The sequence below is a fragment of the Pelodiscus sinensis genome, chromosome 5 (genome assembly GCF_052426305.1).
Source record: "Pelodiscus sinensis isolate ZL-2025 chromosome 5, ASM5242630v1, whole genome shotgun sequence".
NCBI lineage: Eukaryota > Metazoa > Chordata > Testudines > Trionychidae > Pelodiscus > Pelodiscus sinensis.
The window spans coordinates 29,249,414-29,274,325 of NC_143056.1; the positions used below are offsets into that span (position 1 = coordinate 29,249,414).

A 24,912-nucleotide genomic window follows, 5' to 3' on the forward strand; every position below is an offset into this window, starting at 1 on the left:
GAAGTGGGTTTAACCCATGAAAGCTTATGCCCTAATAACTCTGTCAGTTTCTAAGGGTGCGTCTATACAGTACCTGAAACTCGAAATAAGATATTTTGAGCCATCCCTTACTCCCTGTACAGTGAGGTTTACAGGGATGGTGAAATAGCGCTTCCACTATATTTTGAAATAGCGGACACGTTCAAAAGATGCAGGGTAGCTATTTTGAGTTACCTCTGGTTTCCCGAAATAACTTTGCTGTGTAGACATGCCATAAGAGCATGTCTGCACTAGGACATTATTTCGAAATAACTAAATAATAACTCCTAAAATAACTAATTTGAAATAAGCTTATTCCCCGAGGAAAGCAGGAGTACAGATTTCGAAATAACCAGCCTGTTATTTCAAAATAATGGGCTTGGTATGTGGATTATTTCAAAAGATATAAGATACCCCAGGACTCCTTATTTTTGCAGCTATAGACTAACATGGCTATCCCTGTGAGACTCATCTTTAAAGGTATGTCTACACTGCATTCCTCTTTCGGGAGAGGAATGCAAATGCAGAGGAACAAAATTGCAAATGAAGCGCGGATTTGTATTTCCCGTGCTTCATTTGCATAATTGCGTCCGGACGTTTTTTCGAAATACCCTATTTCGAAAAAAGAAACACTCTCTAAATGCGGTTATTTAGAAAGAAAACCCTTCTTTCAAAATTACCCTTAAACCTCATTTTATAAGAAGTAAGGGTAATTTCGAATGAAGGGTTTTCTTTCAAAATAACCGTGTCTAGACAGCATTTCTTTTTTCGAAATAGGGTATTTCGAAAAAGTGGCCGGAAGCGATTATGCAAATGAAGTGTGGGAAATTCAAATCCGCGCTTCAATTGCAATTTTGCTAACTGCATTTGCATTCCTCTCTCGAAAGAAGAATGCAGTGTAGACATACCCTAACAGTCATGCTGACCGCGTCTTCCTCACCTGATTTGGCGAATGACACGCTGCTGTCGTGATTAGAATGGAGGAAAAGGACAAAAGAGATGCCAAACAGCAGGCTGTTTTCCATTCCAAAACTAACAATGGGCCAGGTGCTGCTGGATGCTGAGCAGTTGATAAAGCAACCTCAGATTGAAAATCTGAATAGGTGACAGCTCCACAGCTAGTGTAGCTGGGCACAGCACCTGTTTCTCCAGTGGAGAAATACCCAACTACACTAGCGAGCATCCAGCCTCTGGTGTTTGCCAACAGTTCTCCAGAGAGAGCTCTGGAAAGCACCCCTGTTGTCTGGTGACTAAGCTCAGCAGCATGCCACTTCTGCAAAGTGTTATGTAATTCTAAGAATACAATTTTGACACCTCTTAAAGCCCCCCACGTTATCAATAAGGAGCCACAATTTGGCAAGAAACAAGCATGCAATAAAGAATCAGAAAAAGACTCAAACTGGGAGCCTTCCTTGTGATCCCAGGCACGTTAGTGGTGGCCTAAAAGGAAGCTCTAGAGCTAGCTGCTCAGATACAGCCTGTCGTTTGAGTATTTAACATTAACACTCTACGTGAATAGATGTACAGCTTGTCCACACAGCCCATACTTATGCTATTGAGCACTCACTTCACTGAAAAGACTGATGTCTATAAGTGCACACCCACATGTGAAAAGCTTCCATGGTCCAGGTCAGATAGTCCTAGCAGCACTGTGTGAACTATGTAATTTTTAATATATTTTAAAAAACTACCTGTTTAGCTTGCATAGCTCACACTCATGTGGGTCAAACATTTAGGGCCTGGTTCTTGCTTATTTCCATTAGTATAACTCAGGAACAAGTCCCCTGAAATTAAACTAGTGTCACAGGCAAGATTCGGACTGAGCTGCAAATAGGTATTGACACTGGAACACAGTGCGGTGGAGCTTATTTGCCTAACTATCTATTTTATGTATAATCTGATTATCCAAGTCCACCTTGCTGGTGGAATTAATTGAAAGAATAAACTGTGTACATACAGAAGTGGTCAGATTTCATAAGCAAGCCAAAGCTGAGGAAAATCATGCAGAGGAAAACTTTACATGCGCAAAATGATCACGAGTTGCAGGGTTGTTTTATTTTGTTGAGCCTGGAAGAACTGACACGGGGTACATGTTGAGAAAAAAAAAAAAAACCTCTCTCAGCCAAGATGTGTTAGTCCTTGCTTGGCTACATTCAGGCCTGATTGCTCTGTCCTATTTATATCAGTAGGATGTCCTGCCACTGAAATCAACAGACCTACCCTAGTGTAAAATTAGTGCAAGCAAGAGCAGAATCAGGTCCATACTATGCACATAAACTGAGGAGAGATTACTCCATTGAAGAATTGACCTAGCAATTGCAGTATCACTTTATCCTTCCTGCTTGAGCCTCATTGACAATCTTTACACAGTTAACTTTACATTTATTTGCACTAAAACAGGGCAGGCTACCTCTCTCACACCCAATGTCCTGTATTTGTACAAGTTCTCCTTTCATTTTTAACAGTGAATACAAATGAAATTCATTGTGAAATGAAAAAAAAACCAACTTTGGATCCAGGGCTTTGGAACCAGTTCAGTAGTCCCAATGTGTAGTAAAACAGCATAGTTTTATGCATCAGGACAGACATCTTCAGTGCTGAGGATGGTTGTCAGGTGTTCCAGGAAAACTAAATAGATTACTATACCTCTTTATGGAAACGTGCAATTCACTTTATGTTCTTGTGCACTTTTTTGTACAAAAGCTTTTTCAACTATATTAATTTTTTTGCCATTATTTATAAAATCTAGTGTGGGTTTTGACATTTTAGATTTGTATTATGTTTTAACAAATGATGGCTTTCAGGTATTATGGTTTTCAGCTTCTAACCAAAGTGCAAGTGAACTAACATTCTAAAATGTTACCTGCTGATCTGAAGACCTAGATAGAGAGGTGTCTGGGGAAAGTTGGAACCAATCCAAACAAATAATACTATAAAGGCAACTAGGATTGCTAAGGGAGAGTTTGTATAATTGCTAGGTTCCTGGATGGCTTGAGAAGAAGTTACTTCATCTACATGTAATGATGCCATTTGCATTCGGGAGGCACAATGATTGCACTTCTTAGAATACACCAGAACTCCATGAAGGGTCCCAGCTGTGGAACTAGAAGTGCTCAGTGCATGGCTTAGGGTGGGTGTCAGACCATGGGATTGGGAGGTGTGTGGGAGCTGGGATGTGGGAGGGAGAACTCAGGGCAGAAGATGGGGGTGCAGGAGGCTGGCTGTTCACACCACACACACTCACACAGTTTCCAGGTGACAGAAATGTTTCATTTTGACATTTTGTTCAATTCTGACTTTATCAAAGTTATCATATTATAGTGTTACACCTGATCCTACAAAATAAAAAATTCTAAATGAAAAGTCACTTCAAAATAAAACAGAAGTGGTTGGACATTGTCAGAACTCTCCCTTCCCCTCCGCACTGTCCTCTGAAATGACATTTTGATAGAACTGTACATTCTGAACTGGTTCCAGAGAGATGGGTGCTGATCCCAGTCACCCTGCCTGGTGGCAGCCTGGCCCACCTCCAGTGAAGCTACTGTGTGTTCACACCACGCCATGAAGGGTGGCTACATTCAGCTTCTGGCCCATTGGTCTCAGTTTGATTACAAGCATGAGTTAGCATCCCTCATGTGAGAAAGAGCTGCAGGAACTCCTTGTCTATGGCAGTGCAGCTTGCCTCTCTTGAGTTAATTTCTCCTCCTACAAGTGAGTTTTGCATAACACTTCAATGGATGCAGGATCAGGGATACTGCCTCACCATAGCATCTTTTCAGAAGTCAAGGAGGAGGTATTGAAGTACAGTAGAGGAGCCACACCCACGCTTCCATGCTTGTCCCGAAGGCCCTGTAGAGCTGATTCTTTTGGATCATGTGCTGTCATTTACATCTATGAAAAAATGCTACCAAATAAGACAATTGTGGTGTAAAATGCCTCCTTTGCACTAGGAGAAGGAAATGAAGCCTAGTATGTCTTTCATGCTGTTATTTTTGGACTGCAGGAATAACCTACCTTGGCTTCACTTTCAAGTTACTATCGGGATTATCCTTGAGCTGGAAAAAAAATGTTGTCCTCCTCTCCCCCGGCCCCCAGTCTGCATGCCCTTAACAAAAGTTTCAGTCCACATACAAGCCCATGGTGTGAATGCTTGAAGGTCCATCCCATTATACCAGCCAAAAAATTGAGGATCCACCCTTCTGTTTCTGTTTAGTTGATCATTTTCTTTACAATAGTTAGGCCCTCAAAAGGTGTTGAGCCTGATTCTCTTCTTACACAGGTGAGAATCAGGAGTAACTCCACTAAAGTCAATGACACTCTGCCAATAGTACCACAGTAAAGAACCCTGACCCATCTACCACTGAAATCATAGAAAGTTTCCTGTTGTCTCCTGTAGGAGTTGGATCAGGTCCCAGATGCATATGGTATGATTCTTCACCTCATTGACTTACACCACTAAGCAACTGGAGCATCAGGTCCATAATATTTAACCATAGGTCCCCTCTCCTATTTTGCTTTAGAGAAGTTTATAAAACACACCTTTTAGCACTGATTTCACCACACACCACCAACTTTACGAGTGGATAACTTCAAAACTACTAGAGCACTTGTTTGCTTGCACCTTTGCATCTTAGGCTATGTCCACACCAGCACTTTTGTCAGTAAAACTTTTGTCTATTAGGGGTATGAAAAAATACCTCCCTCGTGGACATAAGTTTCACCAACAAAAGCACCAATGAGGACAGCGCTATGTCATTGGGAGGTGCTCTCCTGCTGACATCGTTCATTTGGGGGTAGTTTTATTATGCGGCAAGAGAGCCCTCTCCTGTCAGCATAGAGGGTCACACAGGAGACCCCACAGCAGCACAGTGGTAGCAGTACAGTTGTAATGCTGTGAGGTCTGTATATAGGCATATGCCTTGATTTTAAGGCTGTCTGTGCTTAAACCACTACAGAGGGACAGGTGCAGTGAAATTTTTCTGTCAACTTCATGCTGTCTATCCTGGGAGCTAGATCAGCATAGCTTTGTTGGTTGGGGATGTGGATCACCTCTGCACAATGTAGCCATGCCAATTTAAGCTCCCAGAGTGTTCCAACCCTGAGGCAGAGTAAAGAATTGTCCCTGGAAATCTCATTGCCTTGATCAACTGAGGCTTGGTCTACATCTACAACATAGGTTGACCTACCTATGTCACTAAGGGGTGTGAAAAGTTACAGCCCCCTGCCGTGATGCATAGCTCAGTCCACCTAAGCCCTGGTGTGATAGGTCAATGGAAGACTTCTTCTGTCAGTCTGGCGGCTGCTGCCTGTTGGGAGGGGATTTATGACAGCCATGGGAGAAGCCCTTCCCTCACTGTAATAAAGTGTCTGCACTATAATGCAGATGGGTCACTGTAGCATTTCTGCTGCACACATGCCCGGAGGCTTTAGTGCCAATTTGTTCTCTGTTCAATCCTTGCTCTTATATCGTGGATTTTGCACTTTCCATGTTCAAACCCTAAACCATTCCCAGTCTATCCTCTCAGCTGTCACAGGGAAGGTCTGCTCTCTTTCAGTTTTAAACTGGCTACTATCATAACCTTTAGTGGAGCTACTTCTGATTGACACCACTGTGAATGACTGGCACATCAAGCCTTACATTCTGAGTGACAACCCCTTACAAAATGAACCTGAGGCTACTCCGTGGGAGGAAAACAAGCTTGCAATCTGAACATATTGGAGATGTGGAAACAAATAAAATTACCTGTTTATTTTCTTTAACTCTCTTGATATTTACATGAGAGAAGAGCTGAAATCAATTTACAAACTTATCTTCTGCATTAAATACTCTTCTGTCAGTATCTTGCATGCAAAAGGAAGTGACCTGAAAATCGTAAGTGATTTCTTTAGCATGACTTTAAAGTACAAGAGATGTTACCACTTTAATCATGTCATTGCTGTGCTGGGGCAGCACATTCCCATAAAGACATTCCTTTAGGGAAGAGGTCCCAGGTGTTACCAGTGCAGATTCCAAATGGTTTTTAGCATCACACATCCTGGGACAAACAATCATATTAAATACAGAAGGCCCATTTCTGCTGTTACTTAACTGCACTGGCTTCAATAAGGCTGATTCCTGATTTACACCAGTGCAGTGAGACTGACACACAAATGTACTCATAGTCATTATTTAAGTCAGCCAGCCTGTGCCGTTCCAATCAAAAGAGCAGCATGTAAGAGCTGCCCATCTACATACAGACGGAAACGAGAGCACATTCTTTCCATAAGAATTGCTCCACCATGTGACAGTGGGCCACTATCTGCAGTTTCAAATGAGAGTGAAATGTAAGCGCTACCGTATACAGCACAAAATTCCCTCCCTTCCCCTCCTTCAAGTTAAATGTAGCCAAAGACATTGAAAATAGGAGGTGGTACTGCTGGTTTAGTGGGGATGGGTTTCAAAACCACTGGTCTGTATAGTTTCTGCCCCATGCTGCCTGCCTCCTTGCAGAAGTGTTGGATCTCCCCTGCTGGTGCTGTGCTTTTCCTCCACAGCCCCAGGCCTGGGAAGGGCGACTGAGGTAGGGCTCCATGGGTTTGGTAAACAGGTTGTCCATGGTACTGAAATGGACAGCAGCTCCAGGCGTTCATCCGGCCAGATAAGGAGGTCCCAGGCACTTTGATAGGCTCCTTCTCCCCTCTGGGTTGGGCAGGCAGCGGGGGGGTCCCTGGTTCTGTGGTATCAGGACCTTTTTTGCTTTTCTTGCCCTTGTAAGGAGGAAGGTCCCTAGAATTTGGGAGCCCATCCAATCCAGCAGGAAAGCTCCCAACAAGCAGACTCTGAGTTGGTCTAGGCTCTTCCCAGAAGGAAGCAGGCAGCTGTCTTTTCCTCATGGGCACCTGGTCTGGCCTTATAGATTCTGGGCTTTGCTCCTGCAAAACCTGTTCCCCACTGAAGTTCTCCTCCACCTCTGATAGCCTCAGGGCCTTTTCACTGGAAACTCTGCAGTGATTTGGATCCAAGCCGTCTGGGTTTGAGCTGCGATTTCTATCATCTGTCCCCCTTTTCGAGCTGGATTCTATGGATTTGCTAGTGGGGCATCTTGGGATCCTGGAATATTTTTGAGAAAAACGCTTGAGCTGCTTCTGCAAGTATTTCCTGTGATCAACTGAGCGGCGGCAGGGAGCAGACTTGTCCAGAGCGGCTTTGATGTCACTAGAGGCCAGGTTCACAAAATTCAGTAACGTTTTCACTTCGCTGTCTGATGCCATTTCAAAGAGTGATGTCCCTGGAGATTTCCATTAAAAATATATAATCCCACTCCTCAAACTTGGGCAAACCTGTAAAAGCAGGAGGGATATAATCAGGACTTCAAGCCCCTGCAGCAGGGGAGAAAAATCGAAAGCATCGTGGAGATGGGAAAAACACAACCAAATCAAACTTCTCAGCTGATTGAGCCAGGTGTCAGCTTGTCATGCCAGAGAAATTTGAAACATCTGCAGCACATCCACATCCCTGCAATCACAGCACTGCCGCACACACATGTACACACACACACATCAGCTTGTTACTGCTGAGAACCAAATGGCTAATCTTGATAGACAAGTAATGTTCAAAGTGTGAGCAGAACGCTCAGCAGCACCATAACCAACACACACACACACACATACACACACACACAGCAGATTGTCTCTCTAATATTGACTGTTACTGTATTACTGCTGAGAAGAACCCAGTTCCCTGGCTAATCTTGTTATACAGGTTAGACACTACCAACCTTCAGAGAAGCAACCGGAGCCTCTGAGTGTTTAGAAGCAGTTTAGCAGCACTTGAGCAAGCTGAATGAATATCAACTCCTTCTAGTTAGGGGGCTTTCTCAGACCAATCAGAAGCCACTTTGCCAAATACAAAGCATCCCAATCAGGCATTAGGCTCCCCGTTCTCACATTCTTTGCCATCACAAATTGTCGCCATGGGGACAGCCACAGAAAGACAGCTCATAAATACCATCATTTCCCTGTGATTTCTGCCATTCTCCACTCTTTCTTCCACCCTGTCTTTCCTCCGCCACCCCTGTAAGGACCTTCCCTTTGCTCACCTCCCCCCTCCCACACCGCGACAACACAATCTGACATGTTATGCCGATGATGAGTATAGAAAGTTTAGACACTCTTTTTCTATAAACTACCCCAAAGCTGTCTGGAGGTTGGCAGTAACCATGCTTCAATGACACAGGACAATACTAGTTTGGGAGACCAGGCTAGCCTGCTTTTAACTGTTCTCGATCAGGGCTTTTTTTTTTTTTTTTTTTTTTAAGGGAGGATGATGTCAGAAAAAAAGGTAGGAAAGGAACAAATCTCTAAAGAGATGTGCAGATATCCATGGAAAGGGAGCTTGAGCGCTCAAGAATCTTGTCTTTATGTTTGCCCCCTCAATTGAGCCACACAAAAGCTGAATTACCCATTCAAACTGCCCGGACAAAAGGATGGAGTTGGATAGTACTCTTGCATCTGTAGTCAAACAGTTAGAGACTTAAATCGAGTCGTCATGATGGAGAAAGAGTTAGACAAAGCCCATAGAATTGCCATCAGCAAACATTTTCCTGTGTCATATTAGTGGGTCTCCATGACTCCCCCTGTCCCGGAGACAATAGCACAAGTTTGCACACTCGACTACTGTCACCCTGCCAACGCTGGCAAGGAGCAGAAACAGGACAATCCTTTAAGGGGAAAGCATGCCCACTGCAGGGAAGGGAAGAAGAGAGGGAAGAAAAGCGTGTGAAATGCTAATTGAGCTGCTTCCTTTACTGATCCAGAGTTATGCGAGTCCTTCTCCCCTTGCAGGGCTGTCCCAAGGGGTGGCAATAACTTAATAGCACAGTAAACCCCGGAGTCCCATGATGCACGTTATCCCCTTGGAGATCTGTGAGAATAGAAGAGCAGAAAAGCCTGCCCCTGATGAATTTCAGAAATGCCAGCCATTCAGAACTCAAGGCAGCTCGCACTCCAGTCCAAACTGCCATTGCCTCAAACTTGAGCAGACATTAGCTGAATGGCAGTGCTCAGTTGGAAGACTAGTAAAGATTGCAATGCCTTTTGGATGGAAATGCAACAGGAGGGCTCAACATTATGAGGAGGAGGAGGAGGAGGTGGAGGAAGAGGAGGAGGAGAAAGGCACATATATAATCTCTAGATCCAAACACATGCACGTTTTGGAAGTGGGTGTCTGAAATCCAAACCCTCACCCAATTTTGGCAAATAAAAAACATTTTTAGGGGCCATTTGCAAAGGCCTAAACTTTAAAATCCAGCCAACATCCATATTTTACAGCCTGTGCCCATTTCTATTAATTTTGTGTTCTTTCCAGGAAAGAAGAATGCTTGCTTGAGTGTTTCACTCGGCATCAGATCTTGAAGACCTTATTCCCTTTCCTTTCCCCTCATCCTTTCCCCAGCCACTTATGGTGTCCACAGGAGTTCTGCACATGTAAGAATGATGTACAAATTCAGGGCCAGATCCTCAGCTGGTGTAAATCAGCATGACTCCAATGACTGCACTAAATACATTGTTTTCCTCCTGGTTTAACACAGTGTGAGATCAAAATCAGGCCTTTAGGCTCTTTCCTAAAGACTGGGTTTACTGGCTGGGCCAGATCTCTGGTGTGTGACAGCCCCTTTGTAATGGTCTCATTGGCACAAAGTCTCTCTGAACCTGGTAGCTCCAGCCAGTAGAGAATTCCCCCATGGAGGCAGGAATTCTAGGCACCCCTGCTTCTGATGGAGGAGGTGAGGCCAGTAATAAGAGGCATGGCTGGAATACTCCTGTTCTCTGGTAACCATGAATTGCCAAAATGGCTCCTGGCAGCTGTTGGTTACATCACTGCAGTGGCTACTCCAAACTATACTAAGTCTGGGCTGGAACAGATCCAGCCCCAGCATTGGTGACCTGCAATGGGTTCCATTGCACTAGCCTCCCAAAGGCACCCAAGCATCTGTCCCTCTGTGTCCCGCTAACTGGGGCAGAAGAGAGATAACATTCTTGAAGAAACAATACCAAATTTCAGCAGACAAGAAGCTGACATCTGCTGATGCACAGGACTATTTAAGCACAGCAGCATCCAGATGGGGCTGTAACTGCACTAAGATTCTTTGCATGCCCTTCCTTACCATTCCAGCTACAGGTGCAGTTCCACCAATGGGCGCTCTGGTGTGGACAACGGTGCTTCTGGAGCATTTCCAAGCAACTCTCCTGAGACCCTAGACCTGTGTTATTCCATGCTTGCAATCTCTCTGCACTCTTGTTTCAATTCTTCTCCCCACAAACACACACAGACCTGCTTAGGGATGACAAGCAGTCGGCTCTTGATATATTAATCAGAGACGAGTCTTTCAGTCAGGTCACAGTGATCATTTTGTTTGCCCTGTCCAGGACTAATTTTTTTTATGTTGCACAGTCAAGATGAATGGTGGTTTTGTTCAACGAGTGTAAACCGGTGTCTTTCCAAGGGCTCATCTCTTTGCTAATTTCCAGGTAACAAAATTACATCTTGTGTATATTTAACATATGAACCAGGCTGAATAAACTGTGTAAACCTTTGAGTAATGTAATCCCCTCCTAAAGAGCTTAATGGCTGCCCCCGATTTCGGGAAGAGAGTGTAACAAACAGATGGGAGAAGGATTTGGACTGCTCTGGGCTGTCACAGAATGTTAATGAGCTCTATCTGCACAGACTTAGGAAACTCATGTAACATACCGTTAGGTACTTTACAAAAAAGCCTCCTGCAGTGTGCATAACAGAGCCATGCCACCCTCACCTGAGCAGAGTGTGAGCCCCCTCAAGTCTCCTCTGCAAAATGATTGCTGGGGTTAAGTGCATCAGGTTCAGCCTGACGTCATTCAATGGATGTGAAGGCAGTTACATCAGGGTGGAGTTGGCTTATTCATTGTTTGAGCTAGACAGTGAGTGCTCTGACAAGGAGAGGTGGAAACCTGGGAGGTGCAAACCTGGGAGATTTATGGCTCAGAGACATTCCTATAATTATCAGTTCCTTCCTCACTTCCTCCTAAGTTACTGCTTCCCTCAACTTTCCCTCAACCTCTGGCCAGCAAGTGGGGTAAGTGGGTGGAGCTAAGGTTATGCATTCCCTGCCTGTTTCCCACCTATTGGCTCCAGTGAGGTGCCTAGCCCTACTTATTCCCACAGGTCTGGACTCAAGGGCCAGTTACTCTCTGTTAACCCCTTCCTAGGCTTTTACACCTGGTAAGGGTGATTCTTATTGGGTAACTGGTTAACCCTTTACAACCTAGCCCAGATACTGTGCTGTCCCAGGTCCTGTCCCAGGTAGCGTGGCTGGAAGAGGCTCTGTCTTGCTTGGCCCCTTCACTTCTGGCTCTGGCCCTGCCCCTTTCTCCTCCCACCTGGGCCAGCTGCAGGAGGGGGCAGTTGACCCCTTGTGATCCTCCAACAGGGCATCTCTGGACCCTCTCAAGAAACAATCTGCAGAGCACTCTCCAGGCAAATTTTCATGGAGATTGCTAGGGAGGATACCCGGGACATCCCAATCCCCTCTGCCTAGTTACACAGAGTAATGAGCAGCAGATACAAATGGTGTCAGTGTTGGTTAGTACAATCCTCTGCTACCCTGATTAAAAAAGCAGAGCTCTACTGCATGTCTCCCTGCAGTATCAAAGCACAATGAGTACTTACCAGAGCTCCCGTCTCCTGCATCAGACACCTGAGCCAGAGTGCTAGGACTGGCTACACCCCTTGGTTGTTAAGAAAAGGTTCTTCATGCCACTGGATGGCCCTGTTGCCTTTCTCTCATCATCCTCCAACTCCTTCCTTATCTACCACAACATCCTCGGACTTCAGCTGCTCCCCCATATTCCTCACATATTCCCGGGCTTTCCCAATATCCCATGCACTCCACCAGGAGGAACATGTATCACAATGATAGCTGGACATATGCCAACTGTGAGAGCCTCATTTGAAAATGTGTCCTTCATTTTCATGTCCCTGGCAGAACACAGTAATGTTGTATTGCTGTTGAATAAAAATGCACTTGAGAAATATTTGTTTGTGCCCTTTATTCATTGGTTGCTGCTGGTGAATTTCATACGTAGTGACAATCAATGCACTTGGATTATAAAATTAATGCACATATAGGAATCATTACAAGGTTCATACTACGGTGCAAGATAATAGCACCTGACTGAATGCATTACAGACAGATATATTACGGGCATTCATTGTCAAAAAGCTCCTTCAGAGCCTCCCTGATTCAAACAGTCCCCCACCCCACACACACTTTATTGAGGATCTCTAATGGCCCTGGCATCTAGCTGCTCAAATTTGAAGCCATCCAATTCACCTCATTGCTCCATCTCATGGAAGCTTTTCCCCTTTAGCTTCACAAAAGTTATGCAGTACACAACAGCCTGCTATGACCATGGGATTATGTTCTTCACTGAGGTCTAACCTGCCAAAGAGGCAGGACCATTGGCCCTTTTATTGTCCGAAGGCGCATACAGTGGTCATTTTGTACCTGCTGAGCCTGTTGTTGAAGCGCCCCAATTTCAAATTGACTCATGACTGATCAGTAGCCATCTGGAGTTGCTAGTGTCCACACTGCAATCTCCATTCCTCCACTAGCAGAGCAGATTACATTCTGGTGTTTCTGCACTGGAGGGCTGGTGTGGGTGCAGCACACAGCTGCAAGAAGATGGCCTTGCACAGCCAAAAGTTCTGCAGCCACTGCCTATCATCCCAGCTCTGAATTACGATGTAATCCAGCCACTCAGGACTTGTTTCTGATGCCCAGAACCAATGGTCTGCAGTGTGTAGCTTCTCCAGGAATGCCTGCAACAATCTTGAATTGTTTCTTTCCATGGCACACAGCAGGACAGATACCATGGAATTATTATCAGAATTGCAGCTCATGAGATACTGCAGATCAGCCACATTGTATTCATAATGCTCGTCGCTATCCTGGAGAACAGTGTAGGATCCAAGCTTTGAGACAGAGATGGTGGGCTCACAGTTCACAGGGTGAACTGGTGAAAAGAGGCACAAAATACAGTGAGAAGCCCATGGAATGCTGGGATGGCGAGCCCTCCCTTATGGGAACCTAAAGACCGGGGCTCAGATGTGGCTTCTGACTTGCCCGGATCCAGCCCCTGAGGCTCAGGGTCGCCCCCCAGCACTGGGGAGCCAGTGCTCCAGCTCCCCCCAACTCCTGCGGGGCTAGTGTGTGAAGGGAATGTGGGGAATGTTTTTCTCCTTCTCAGTTGCAGGCCACAGCAGTGAGAGTGTGTTTGTTTTGTTTTCTTTTGGGGTTTTTTGTTTGTTTGCTTCTTTGTTTGTTTTTTGCTACTCACTTGTGTGCAGCCCCCAACCAATTTTTCTGTAGGTCAGCAGCCCCTGATCCAAAAAAAGTTCCCCACCCCTGATCCAGCAACAGAAGGTGGTGAGTTGCACATTAGAATAGCTACCCACAATGCACTGCTCTCTCTCTCTCTGGATGCAAGAGCAACCACTATGGATGTGATCCACAGTCACAAGAAGCATTGGGAGGACGTGCAAAAGCAGCTTAATTACAGCAGTGGATGATCATTGACAAAACTTCATTTGACTTAACTTTGTAGTGTCGACATGGCTCATGGCCCACAGTAGCCTTTTATTTGCTTCATGGTATACGACCCTTCCTAAGATACCTAGGTTTTGAATCAAAGAACTCTTTCCACTAACACTATCTCCTGTGCAGCTACTATGCTACTGCAGAGAGTGGTTCATGGTAACAAGGCTTTGTCTGCTGCTCTGGTACCCCTGTTGCCCTGCAGCTGGACAACAATAGGTATCCTAAGGGGAATAGACTGGGGAGCAGGATTTTTATTTTTAAACCCCTTTCAAGGTCAGACTCAGGTTGAGCTGCATAGGGTTTTCTCTAAGAGGCCACCGGAGCCCTTTTGTTCCTCTCTGCTCTAGCCATGTTCATCCCAATGTACATGTGAAAGGAACAATTAACAATAGGGCACTTCTCTCTGAGTTTCCAACGCACTTTGAAGTGTCCACCCAGCAACGGCTTAAGAATGATACATCATTTTCCACTGTGAACGTGTCACACTAGTACAGCAACTGAAAAAATGTCTCCACATGCCTTCCCAGCATGCAGACAGGGACCAGCTGGAGAGCCACTTCATATCTGACATGTCACCCTCGACAGCTCTCTTCCTGGGAACTTTCGGTAGGCAAGGTTAAGTTATTCATGAGAATATGTACATGAGAGTTAACCTCACAGCCAGGCTCTCCACCATGCAGTCTGCATGCAGTCAGAACTGAAGCAATGAGAGAAGGGAAGAGAAGGTTTTCTTACATGGAAATACAGGAGAAGTGTTTCTAAAATTTATTTTAGACCAAGTCAGGCTTTAGCAGTCTCCATAGCAAATGCTCCCACTACTCCTATACATACGGAGGCCTCTATTCATCAGAGTACGTCAACACCAGCCTAAGCTTAACCGTGTGATTATCCCATTGAAATCAATGTATCAGATTGCTTACTGATAGGGACCTTTTGAGTCATTTAAAAGGCACAGTACCAATGAAAGCAGTTTCCTTTGATGTTCAAGTCACTCTATTCAGATGTCCCTTACCCTCACCACTCCATGGCGTGGAGGGTGAGGTGTGGCATGGTGAGTAGGAAGAAGAACTAAACCTGCTATTTCCCCTCCAAGAACCTATTGACTGAATGGAAGCCACTGTTGTGAAGCCCAGAGGTGTCTTTAACTAACATTAATTTTCTTCCTATAAAACAAGACCCTGCTTTGGACTGCAGCACTCTGGATTTATACGGAGGTGTTAAGATTTGAAAAATGACTATTGCTATTGTTCTTGCCATGTGGACAGTACCAGGTTTAGTTATTTAATATTTATAAAGAGCATACAGATGTTTACCTGAAAGATAAAGCAACATCTTCTTAGCTGTTGTGATGCAAGAAAATTAAAATGCTTCCTTAAGACATTATCCATGCCTACAGCTAATTAAATACACTTGAACAAAAAACAGACTTTATTTTCTAAAAATCCCCTGGACATTTTTTCCTGTTTTTCAAACAAAAATTTTAGGTGACATTCACATTTGCAACTTTTTGACCATTTCTATAACTCACTGAATCACCAGAGGATATTTTCATAGAAAATCTCAACCATTTATTTCCTCTTCTGTTTCAAAATTCCATTCTGTATCACACAGTTCATTGACCATGTTCATTTCACTGCACTGAAGGTCTGTTTGTTTGCAGTCAGGATAACAAGATCATAATAAACAGAAAAGGTCCCATATATGCTAAGAACATAAGAACATAAGAACAGCCGTACTGAGTCAGACCAAAGGTCCTTCTAGCCCAGTATCCTGTCTGCCAACAGTGGCCAGCACCAGGTGCCCCAGAGAGGGTGGACTGAAGACACGATCAAGCGATTTGTCTTCTGCCATCTCTCTCCAGCCTCTGACAAACTGAGGCCAATGACACCATTTTATTCCCTGGCTAATAGCCTTTTATGGACCTAACCTCCATGAAATTATCTAGCTTCTCCTTAAACTCTGTTATAGTCCTAGCCTTCACAGCCTCCTCTGGCAAGGAGTTCCACAGGTTGACTACACGCTGTGTGAAGAAGAACTTTCTTTTATTAGTTTTAAACCTGCTACCCATTAATTTCATTTGGTGTCCTCTAGTTCTTCTATTTAGGGAACTAATAAATAACTTTTCTTTATTGGCCCTCTCCACACCACTCATGATTTTATAGACCTCTATCATATCCCCCCTCAGTCTCCTCTTTTCTAAACTGAAAATCCCAGTTGTTTTAACCTCTCCTCATATGGGACCCGTTCCAAACCCCTAATCATTTTAGTTGCCCTTTTCTGAACCCTTTCTAAGGCCAAAATATCTTTTTTGAGGTGAGGAGACCACATCTGTACACAGTATTCAAGATGTGGGCGTACCATTGTTTTATACAGGGGCAGTAAAATATTCTGGGTCTTATTTTCTATCCTTTTCCTAATAATTCCTAACATCATATTTGCCTTTTTGACCACTGCTGCACACTGCGTGGAAGTTTTCAGAGAACTGTCCACGATAACTCCAAGATCTCTTTCCTGATTTGTCGTAGCCAAAATAGCCCCCGTCATACTGTACGTATAGTTGGGGTTATTTTTCCTGATGTGCATTACTTTACACTTATCCACATTAAATTTCATTTGCCATTTTGTTGCCCAATCGCTCAGTTTGGTGAGATCTTCTTGGAGTCCCTCACAGTCTGCTTCTGTCTTGACTATCCTAAACAGTTTTGTATCATCCGCAAACATTACCACCTCACTGCTTACCCCTTTCTCCAGATCATTTATGAATAAGTTGAAAAGGATTGGTCCCAGGACTGACCCTTGGGGGACACCACTAGTTACCCCTCTCCAATCTGAAAATTTACCATTTATTCCTACCCTTTGTTTCCTGTCTTTTAACCAGTTCTCAATCCAAGAAAGGACCTTCCCTCTTATCCCATGGCCATGTAATTTACACAAGAGCCTTTGGTGAGGGACCTTGTCAAAGGCTTTCTGAAAATCTAAGTATACTATATCTACTGGATCCCCCTTATCTGCATGTTTGTTAACCCCTTCAAAGAACTCTAAGGGTATGTCTACACTACAGCGCTAATTCAAACTAACTTAGTTCGAATTAGTTAATTCGAACTAAGCTAATTCAAACTAACGGATCCAGACTAAAAAACTAGTTCGAATTAGCATTTTGCTAATTCGAACTAGCATGTCCACATTAAGTGGACCCTGAACCGGGATTAAGGATGGCCGGAAGCAGTGCCGGCAGGGCATCAGATGAGGACTTAAGAGCGTGGAGCTGCTGCCTCAGGCTAGCCGAGGGCTGTGCTTAAAGGGTCCCAACCCCCACCTCGGACAGACAGTTCTCAGGGGTTCCCCGCTTGCAAAGCAGTCCTGGCTTGGAGTGCCCTGAGTGCCCACACTGGGCACATCACAGCACTCGGCCATCAGACCGGCTGCACTTGCCGCAGGCTGCCATCTAGGGAGAGGGGGCAATTGGGGGGGCTGCAGGAGAGCTTCCACCCCCAGAAGCCCGCAGAGCCAGCCCAGTCCTCCCCATCGGGGGCTCGTACCCCATTCCTCCCTCACTTCCTTCCACTTACCCTTCCCTAGCCCCCCTTCCTGAAGTACAAAATAAAGAAAACGTGTGGTCAAAAATAGAATCTCTCTTTATTGAAAAAAACTCGGGGAGACTGGGAAAAGGAGGTGGGAGAAGGGAAGAGAGAGGGTGGGAGGGGGAGGGCAACTAAAATGATCAGAGGTTTGGAACAGGTCCCATATGAAGAGAGGCTAAAGAGACTGGGACTTTTCAGTTTCGAAAAGAGGAGACTGAGGGGGGATAGGATAGAGGTCTATAAAAGCATGAGTGGGGTGGAGAGGGTGCATCAAGAAAAGTTCTTCATTAGTTCCCATAATAGAAGGACTAGAGGACACCAAAGGAAAGGAATGGGTAGCAGGCTTCAAACTAGTAACAGAAAGTTGTTCTTCACAAAGCAAAGAGTCAACCTGTGGACCTCCTTGCTGCAGGAGGCTGTGAAGGCTAGAACTAGAACAGAGTTTAAAGAGAAGTGAGATGAAGTGACGGAGGTTGGGTCCATTGAGTGGTATTAGCCAGGGAGTAGGAGTGGTGTCCCTGCCCAAAGTTTGTGGAAGGCTGGAGAGGGATGGCATGAGACAAATGGCTTGGTCACTGTCTTCGGTCCATCCCCTCCAGGGTCCCTAGGGTTGGCCGCTGTCGGCAGACAGGCTACTGGGCTAGATGGACCTTTGGTCTGACCTAGTACGGCCATTGTAAGCTCAGGACTCAGGGTTGGGAGTCTCAGTGGACCACCTTGATTTTCATGCACACCTGTTCCTGGGTGGCCAGGCTGGCAGCTCACCTGCCCTAGACGGCCACTTTCCTGTGCCTAGTGCGGAGGTCGTGGACAAGTTCCATGATGTCCGCACTAGACCAGGCGGGTGCCCACCTCTTGCGGTCCCGGGCAAGCTCCCGGGAGCCGCCAGCCCGGCCCCAGGAAGAGGGGGAGGGCTTGGGGGCATCGGGTGGCTGGCTCAAGCTATGCCAGGTGCAGGGTCTGCTAGCTGGGTGCTGGCAGGCTTGCACCTGGCACGGGCACCATAGCCAGCCCGTGCCCCTTTAAGGGGTCCGGGGCCGGGAGGGGGCATACGAGTTTCCCTGGTGTTGGCCAGAGTGGCCACCAGGGAAAGCTGGGGAGGGCTAGCCTCCCACTAGTTCGAATTAAGGGGCTACACACCCCTTAATTCGAACTAGTAAGTTCGAACTAGGCTTAGTCCTTGTAGAATGAGGTTTACCTAGTTCGAACTAAGCGCTCCGCTAGTTCGAATTAAGTTCGAACTAGCGGAGCGCTAGTGTAGCACCTATCAAAGTTAATTTGAACTAACGGACAGTAGTTCGAATTAACTTTGTAGTGTAGAAATACCCTAATAGATTAGTAAGACAGTATGTTAGCTGTAGTGAGTTTGTCAGTCCTGAGAGGAGTTGCTCACAGAACAGTGAGCCCTTTGCCTGTTGGTATTGGGGGCTGGGGCTAGGTCACACCCACACAATGGATTTTTATATGTGAATCAGTGTGACTGACCTTTTCCAACTACATCCTTACTTTCCCCTTTGCAGCATCCATGGAACTCCTCAGTCCTTATATATATGATTGTACAGCAGGTGAGTAATGCTGAGGAATACTGAACTCATGTAAATTACTTGGGAGAACCACATTTCAGCACTTACAGATACATGAGGAGATACAGAAAAATTTGCCACAGGTGGGAAAGTAAAATCCTGGTGAGCATGGATCTTGGTCTATAGGGTTTGTCCACTCTGAGTCCTGGCAGGTTTTCAGTGTATTTGTTTTACTGACTGAAACTCTAGACACGGGAACAGACACTGCCATCCATGTGTCCAGCTGAAGCGTTCAGAACCAAATCTGCAGTTTATAAAGCACTGAGACATTACTTTGCTTTCTTCCCCTCTCCCCAAATCTTAATAATAGGGCAGTTTGAGTCTGCCCTGGCATTTAAATCTGCCTCCCCAGTAGCCCCGGCCCCTCTCCATTTCAATATTGGTGACAACAACTCAGTTCTGCTCTCAGAAGCTGGAAATTGCTGACTTTATAAATATTCCCTAGGTGAACTTCACAGCTGTGCATGTGTGTCTGAACTTTCACGGGGCCAAAGCTAACAGGGGCCAGCTCACAGCCTGAGCAAAGTGCAGTGACACTCAGCTTCTGACTCTCTGGGCCACTGAGTCTCTCCCTGGCCCTGATGGCAGTCTGGGGTGGAACTAGCCTCTGGAGATGAGAAGGATCCAGTTTTAGATTCATTGGCTCTGTGGTGGGATTCTGTGGTTTAGCTCACCCACACAAATGCCCTCCTGCTGATGGGGGTGGGGATGGACACAAAGGAAGAAGTTGACCTGGTGCCCAGCACTTTAAAAGGGGCCAGGCTCCTGGCCGCTACTGATACTGCAGCAGCTGCCAGAGCCCAAGCCCTTCAAATTGCCACCGGAGTGCTGAGAGGTGCACTCTGGGCAGCTCGGAGGGCTGGCTGCTCCCAGGCTTGCCCCTTCTGCTTGAGGCGAGGCCCTTTCCAGAACTACAGAGACACCTTCCTCTTGCCTTGGGGCCCAGCAAGTCTGTCAGTCCCCTTTCTTCCCCCATCCTTGCCATCCATAATGCAGAACTGTGCTGTTTCTGCTGTTTTAAGGCCTTTTGCATTTCCCTCCATGACCTAAAGGGTCTGATCCTGTGTTCTTTGCACACTCCAAGTTCCCGGAACTAGAGATGTGCAAAGAACTTACAAATGAGCCCCCAATATTGGACCCGAGATTGGTGGAGAAGGGCAAAGGCACTGAGCTAGGGAGAGCCCAAGCCAGGTGTGGCTTAGAGTCCCACTTCTCTGAATCCCCAACACTCAGGACTGTGAGCCCAGTGGGAGAGAGGCTTTGGTCAATTTTCAGTGCCTCATATTCTCAGGCTTTCAGAGTGGTCACCTCTCCACAGAGCATGGAACAGCTTTTACACATATCTTCTTTGATTTCATCATCGGCGTTGCTCACACCGGCATCAGCTCTTTTGCGCTCAGCTGCCCGGTTTGCTGCTCTTAGGGGCAGACTGAGCATCTAGCAAATGCTGTTAGGAGAGAGAGCGAAAGGGGAGGGGGGCGGTTGCTACCCAGAAGCCTGCCATTCAGGCAGATGGTGGAATGATTTGTTATGAATAGCTGCTGTCACTCTCATAGAGTGAACTTTACAATTGTGCTACGTGTTGGACTGCACATGACTAATGCCATTCTTCTGCTGGCTAGAGGCAGGACACAGCTGTTTCTTTACCGACAATTTTGTTTTTATGGACAGAAAAATCTATACCAAAGACCTGTTAGGAAATGAGCCACATCCTGCGTTGCACTCTATAGACAGCGGGCATCAAATCCCTTCAAGGCTTTTGCCACCTCTGCTAAATCAAGTGCATGTTTAAAGACAAGCCTGAATTTGGTTTCATTCTGCTTTTGGTGCCTGTGAGGGCTTAAATCCTCCACGCAAAGAGGGCAGCAGCCACAAATTTGGGTTGCTTTGCATAATTACAGTTTATTTCAATAGTGCAAGATCAGGGAGCCAATTAAGTGACAGATGCTGCAGGTGGTTTCTGCTGAAGAGACAATACTGCCGCAGGGATGAAAATTAAAGCGAGAGCAGAGGCAAAGGATCTGACATGAACTGGAGAGTTTACATTTTAGGAACTAAGGGCCCCAGTTCAACAGTCAGAAAAGCAAGGCACAGCGGGCAGGACACCAGCAGTGAGGCAGAGAGGGGAAGAGGAAGGGGTTTCAGCCAAGAGAGAACTGTGCAGCATTATCAGTCTGCATCCCACATGACTTTCTGCAGGGCAGGTAGTTCTGTTCCCAGTCCTGTTCATCTCAGGCAGTGTTTTCCCTTGTGCGCCCCCTAGTGGGCCAGAGTAACTCTTTCTTTAAGCAAACAGCTGCTGAGTGCCTGAAATCGGGTTCCAGGATTTGGCTCTTCCTCCATGCCATCTGTACCACACCTCTTTTCTCCCCTTACCCACCCTGTTTGCTCTGGGCTGTGCCACGGGGAGGAGGAGGAGGAGGAGGCATGGCATGGATAGCAATTGTGCTTGGCCGTAGATGTGGGAGAAGTAACTAGAGTAGTGCTGCTGGAAGCATGATCAGGATCAGAAGGAGTCTTTCATTCCTAGATTCCAAGGCCAGAAGGGAGCCATGTGATCATCTATTCCCACCACCAGCATAACACAAGCTGAGGCTGTCTCTTGCTCCTTTCAGAAGATAGGATGTGAAGAGATCTGTTTCCTTTAAAAAAACAACAACTATGCAGGATCTGGCCCAAAATGCCTTAAAAATAATAGTCCTTCAAACACCAAAGTGATTAATACCAGGGAAGGTGTTCGAATCCCCTCCACTCCCCCTCATTTTGACCAGAGAAGTAAATGTCAAATAGAGAGCTTGACTGTAATGATGAGGTCATCTCTCCTTTTAAAGTATGTTTCTCTGCTCTCGCACTCTACCTTCATCTAGTTCTTAATCAGAGCAGGGATAGCAGAGCTCAGCCAGAAACACAATTACCAGCATCATTCTTGCAGCCTAATCACTGGGGCTATTGTCTCAATTATGCTGTATCAGGTAAAAGAAGCTCTTTTAAGAAGGTAAAAGAAATTCTCGGGTTTGGCACCAGTCAGGTCTGAAGGATGCTGGGCAAGAGAGGTTCTACCTGTTTAATGAAAACAACAGCTGCCAGCCCTTTATTACCACTTAGACTTGTCCTAGTCTCCCTAGTAAAATGTGGCTGATCAATCCAATGCCTCCTCCAAACTTGATAAATGTTTTCCTCGATGTGAGTGTCAAACCCTTACTCACCAGGCATCCCATTGACCTCCAGGGACTGTAGGATTTGCCCAAGATAGCTACCAGAAGAGTTGCAATATTTCAGTGTCAGTAAAATGGTCGGTCTATCCTGGGGAAAGTACTGCCCTGGCTTATGGCAGGTGCACAGACACTTGAGAGGGGGGATGTGACATGCTGGTAGACTGGCACAGCCAGAAGTAGGGCCATACACATTGCCAACAAGTGATGTTGTTTAAGAATAAAGGAGCCTAAAGCCACAGGACACACAAAACGGGATATGCTGCCACAATCCAATACATGATAAAGCTCCTGAAGAATGATAAACTGCGCAGATTCCTCATTTGGCTGGGTGATTGCCATCTTCTCTCCAGAAAGGCTGGTAAACACACCCTGGCCCAGCCTTCAACTGTAAGGCTGGAGTTACAAGTTCTGCAGATGTTTACTGTGGTATGTTTGTCTACCTGGTAGCTTGCGCTTGTCACAGACCTAATGAGAATAAAGACTTCAAGCTGCTGTGACTGACTGCTGCAGGGTGTCCGGCTGTGCACCAGATTTCACGTAGGGAAGGACTAGACAATATTGACCTCCCGTGGTTCAGCAAATTCTCTGGTTCAGCACCAGTCAGGTCCCAACAGTGCTGGGCAAGAGAGGTTCAACCTGTATAAATGAAAACAGCTGCCAGCCCTTTACTACCACTGAGTTTTGTCCTAGTCTACCTGGTAAGAAGAATATTAAAAGTAAAATGTGTCAGATCAATCCAATGCCTCCTCCAAGCTCCAACACTGGTCAGAACTAAAAACATTTCCAGTACCGCTACTTCTTATTGGCTTTGCCCTTTGGGTCTCCAGGTTCAGGTTTGTCCTCACACTGGGCCAGTGGCACAAGCATCAGATCTGCTAAGCTGCACTGGTCCTGAGACTGTGAGGTAGTCTCATTTGAAACAAGCAGATGGCTTATCACTAGATGGAGCTGCATCTGGGTCTTGAAAACCTATTGTCAACAGGTGCTGGACCAACCTTGTCCAGCAAGGGAAGCATATCATAGACTGACCTTGTGTGTTCATGGCCATGCCTCACTCTCCTAGCAGAGCCCAGCAACCATAAGTCTGCTATTGTCACACCACTAAAGGACTCAAGTTGCACAGCTGGGTGCTCTTGGTGAGGAAGGTCCTAGGTTTGGTTTTGACAGATGGCAGCTGTCTGTGCAGGTGTGGTGTAAGTCATTGAATCAGCATATGAGAGTGCTTCCATTCCATGGGAATTGTTCTGTGCTCATAAGAATCCCTTGAGACTCAGGGACAACTCTGTTTCCATGGGAGTTCTCTGCGTTTGTGCCATAGGAACAGCTCCAATGCAACATGTGTGATGGATATGTGGCAAATGAGTGACCCTCATGCCTGTAAAAACAAGGAGAAGTCCTATAGCACCATACAGACAAACAGATTTATCTGGACAGAAGCTTTTGTGGGCAAACACCCACTTCGCCACATACATCTTTTACTCGTTGTTTTTGAGGCTATCAACCAACACGGCTACCCCTCTGAGATTTGTCTCACGCCCGTGTGCGTCACTGACATGTAGCACATTGGTGTAGCTCTGACTGACATTAGTGAGCAACATAGACCATAGCAGCTGCAAAAGGAGGCATAAGGTCATAAATACATGTGATGTTCATTGACTCAGTGTGTTCGATTGATCCCTTCCACTTCACTGCAATATTTGGCCAAATATCTCAGGGTATGTCTACACTACCCCGCTAGTTCGAACTAGCGGGGTAATGTAGGCATACCGCACTTGCAAATGAAGCCCGGGATTTGAATTTCCCGGGCTTCATTTGCATAAGCGGGGAGCCGCCATTTTTAAAACCCCGCTGGTTCGAACCCCGTGCAGCGTGGCTACACGGGGCACGAACTAGGTAGTTCAAACTAGGCTTCTTAGTTTGAACTACCGTTACTCCTCGTGAAATGAGGAGTAACGGTAGTTCGAACTAGGAAGCCTAGTTCGAACTACCTAGTTCGTGCCCCGTGTAGCCACGCTGCACGGGGTTCGAACCAGCGGGGATTTAAAAATGGCGGCTCCCAGCTTATGCAAATGAAGCCCGGGAAATTCAAATCCCGGGCTTCATTTGCAAGTGCGGTATGCCTACATTACGCCGCTAGTTCGAACTAGGAGGGTAGTGTAGACATACCCTCATTGTGGTTCTGTTGTACTCTATCAGTTTATACTACAGAACAAATGCAGGATAGGTCTGGCCATAGGTCCAGATTCCTTAATTATCACAGATCTCACTGGCCTTGAATGTACACCTTGCTCATGTCAAGTAGTGTCTTACCCTTTGTGTAGTCTCACTGATTTCAGTGTGACAACTGGGAATGTCCAAGGCAGCATTCAGTTGCTGGCAAGCCCTTCCCTACAACCATTGAGCAGGTATTAGGGCATGTCTGCCTCAGTTTCCCCTTTGTTCAGCCAGTCACAATTTAGCCCTCTGTCTGGTAGCTCCTCACTAAGGCTTGAGCCAGATTATTAATAATCTCTTTCCTCTCTGCTCAGTGAAGAGACTACTGAGTCAGGAGGCCAGCAACCCTAGCAAAGGGTTGACAGTCTCCTGCCTTTCGGGGTTCACATCCCTTTGCTCTACAGCAGGGGTTGGCACTAATTTTTGCCCAGGGTACATTTTACAAATTTTTGAAGTAGCCCCAGGCCACTCTGGAAAGGGCAGGGCCTAAACAAGAAGGGGAAGGACTATCCCTCTCCAAAACCATGATTGGTCTGGGGGTGGGAGAGCCCCTTTGCCCCCTCTTCCCACTAGGAACCCATGCCCTGGAAGAGGCTTGACATGCTTCCCCACCCTCAGGCCAATCAGAGCCTGAGGGTGGGGGAGTGCGGGAAGCCTCCTCCCTGCTGCGGGCTCCTCACAGGGC

At 46.1% G+C, this 24,912-nt stretch overlaps 1 protein-coding gene across 1 annotated transcript; it reads right to left on the minus strand.

Annotated features, from left to right (window-relative positions):
• Positions 1 to 5,892: 5,892 nt before the first annotated feature.
• FAM181A (family with sequence similarity 181 member A) lies at positions 5,893 to 7,833 on the minus strand. The gene is made up of 2 exons (XM_075926668.2): positions 7,776 to 7,833; positions 5,893 to 7,338 (listed from the first exon to the last, which is right to left on the minus strand). The coding sequence occupies exon 2, from the start codon at positions 7,267 to 7,269 to the stop codon at positions 6,394 to 6,396; it is 876 nt and encodes a 291-aa protein (XP_075782783.2). The 5' UTR covers positions 7,270 to 7,338; positions 7,776 to 7,833; the 3' UTR covers positions 5,893 to 6,393.
• Between the last annotated feature and the right edge of the window lie 17,079 nt (positions 7,834 to 24,912).

What these genes read in the sequence shown, in the direction of transcription:
- FAM181A (XM_075926668.2), bottom strand. Translation starts at nt 7,269, where the DNA reads ATGGCATCAGACAGCGAAGTGAAAACGTTACTGAATTTTGTGAACCTG.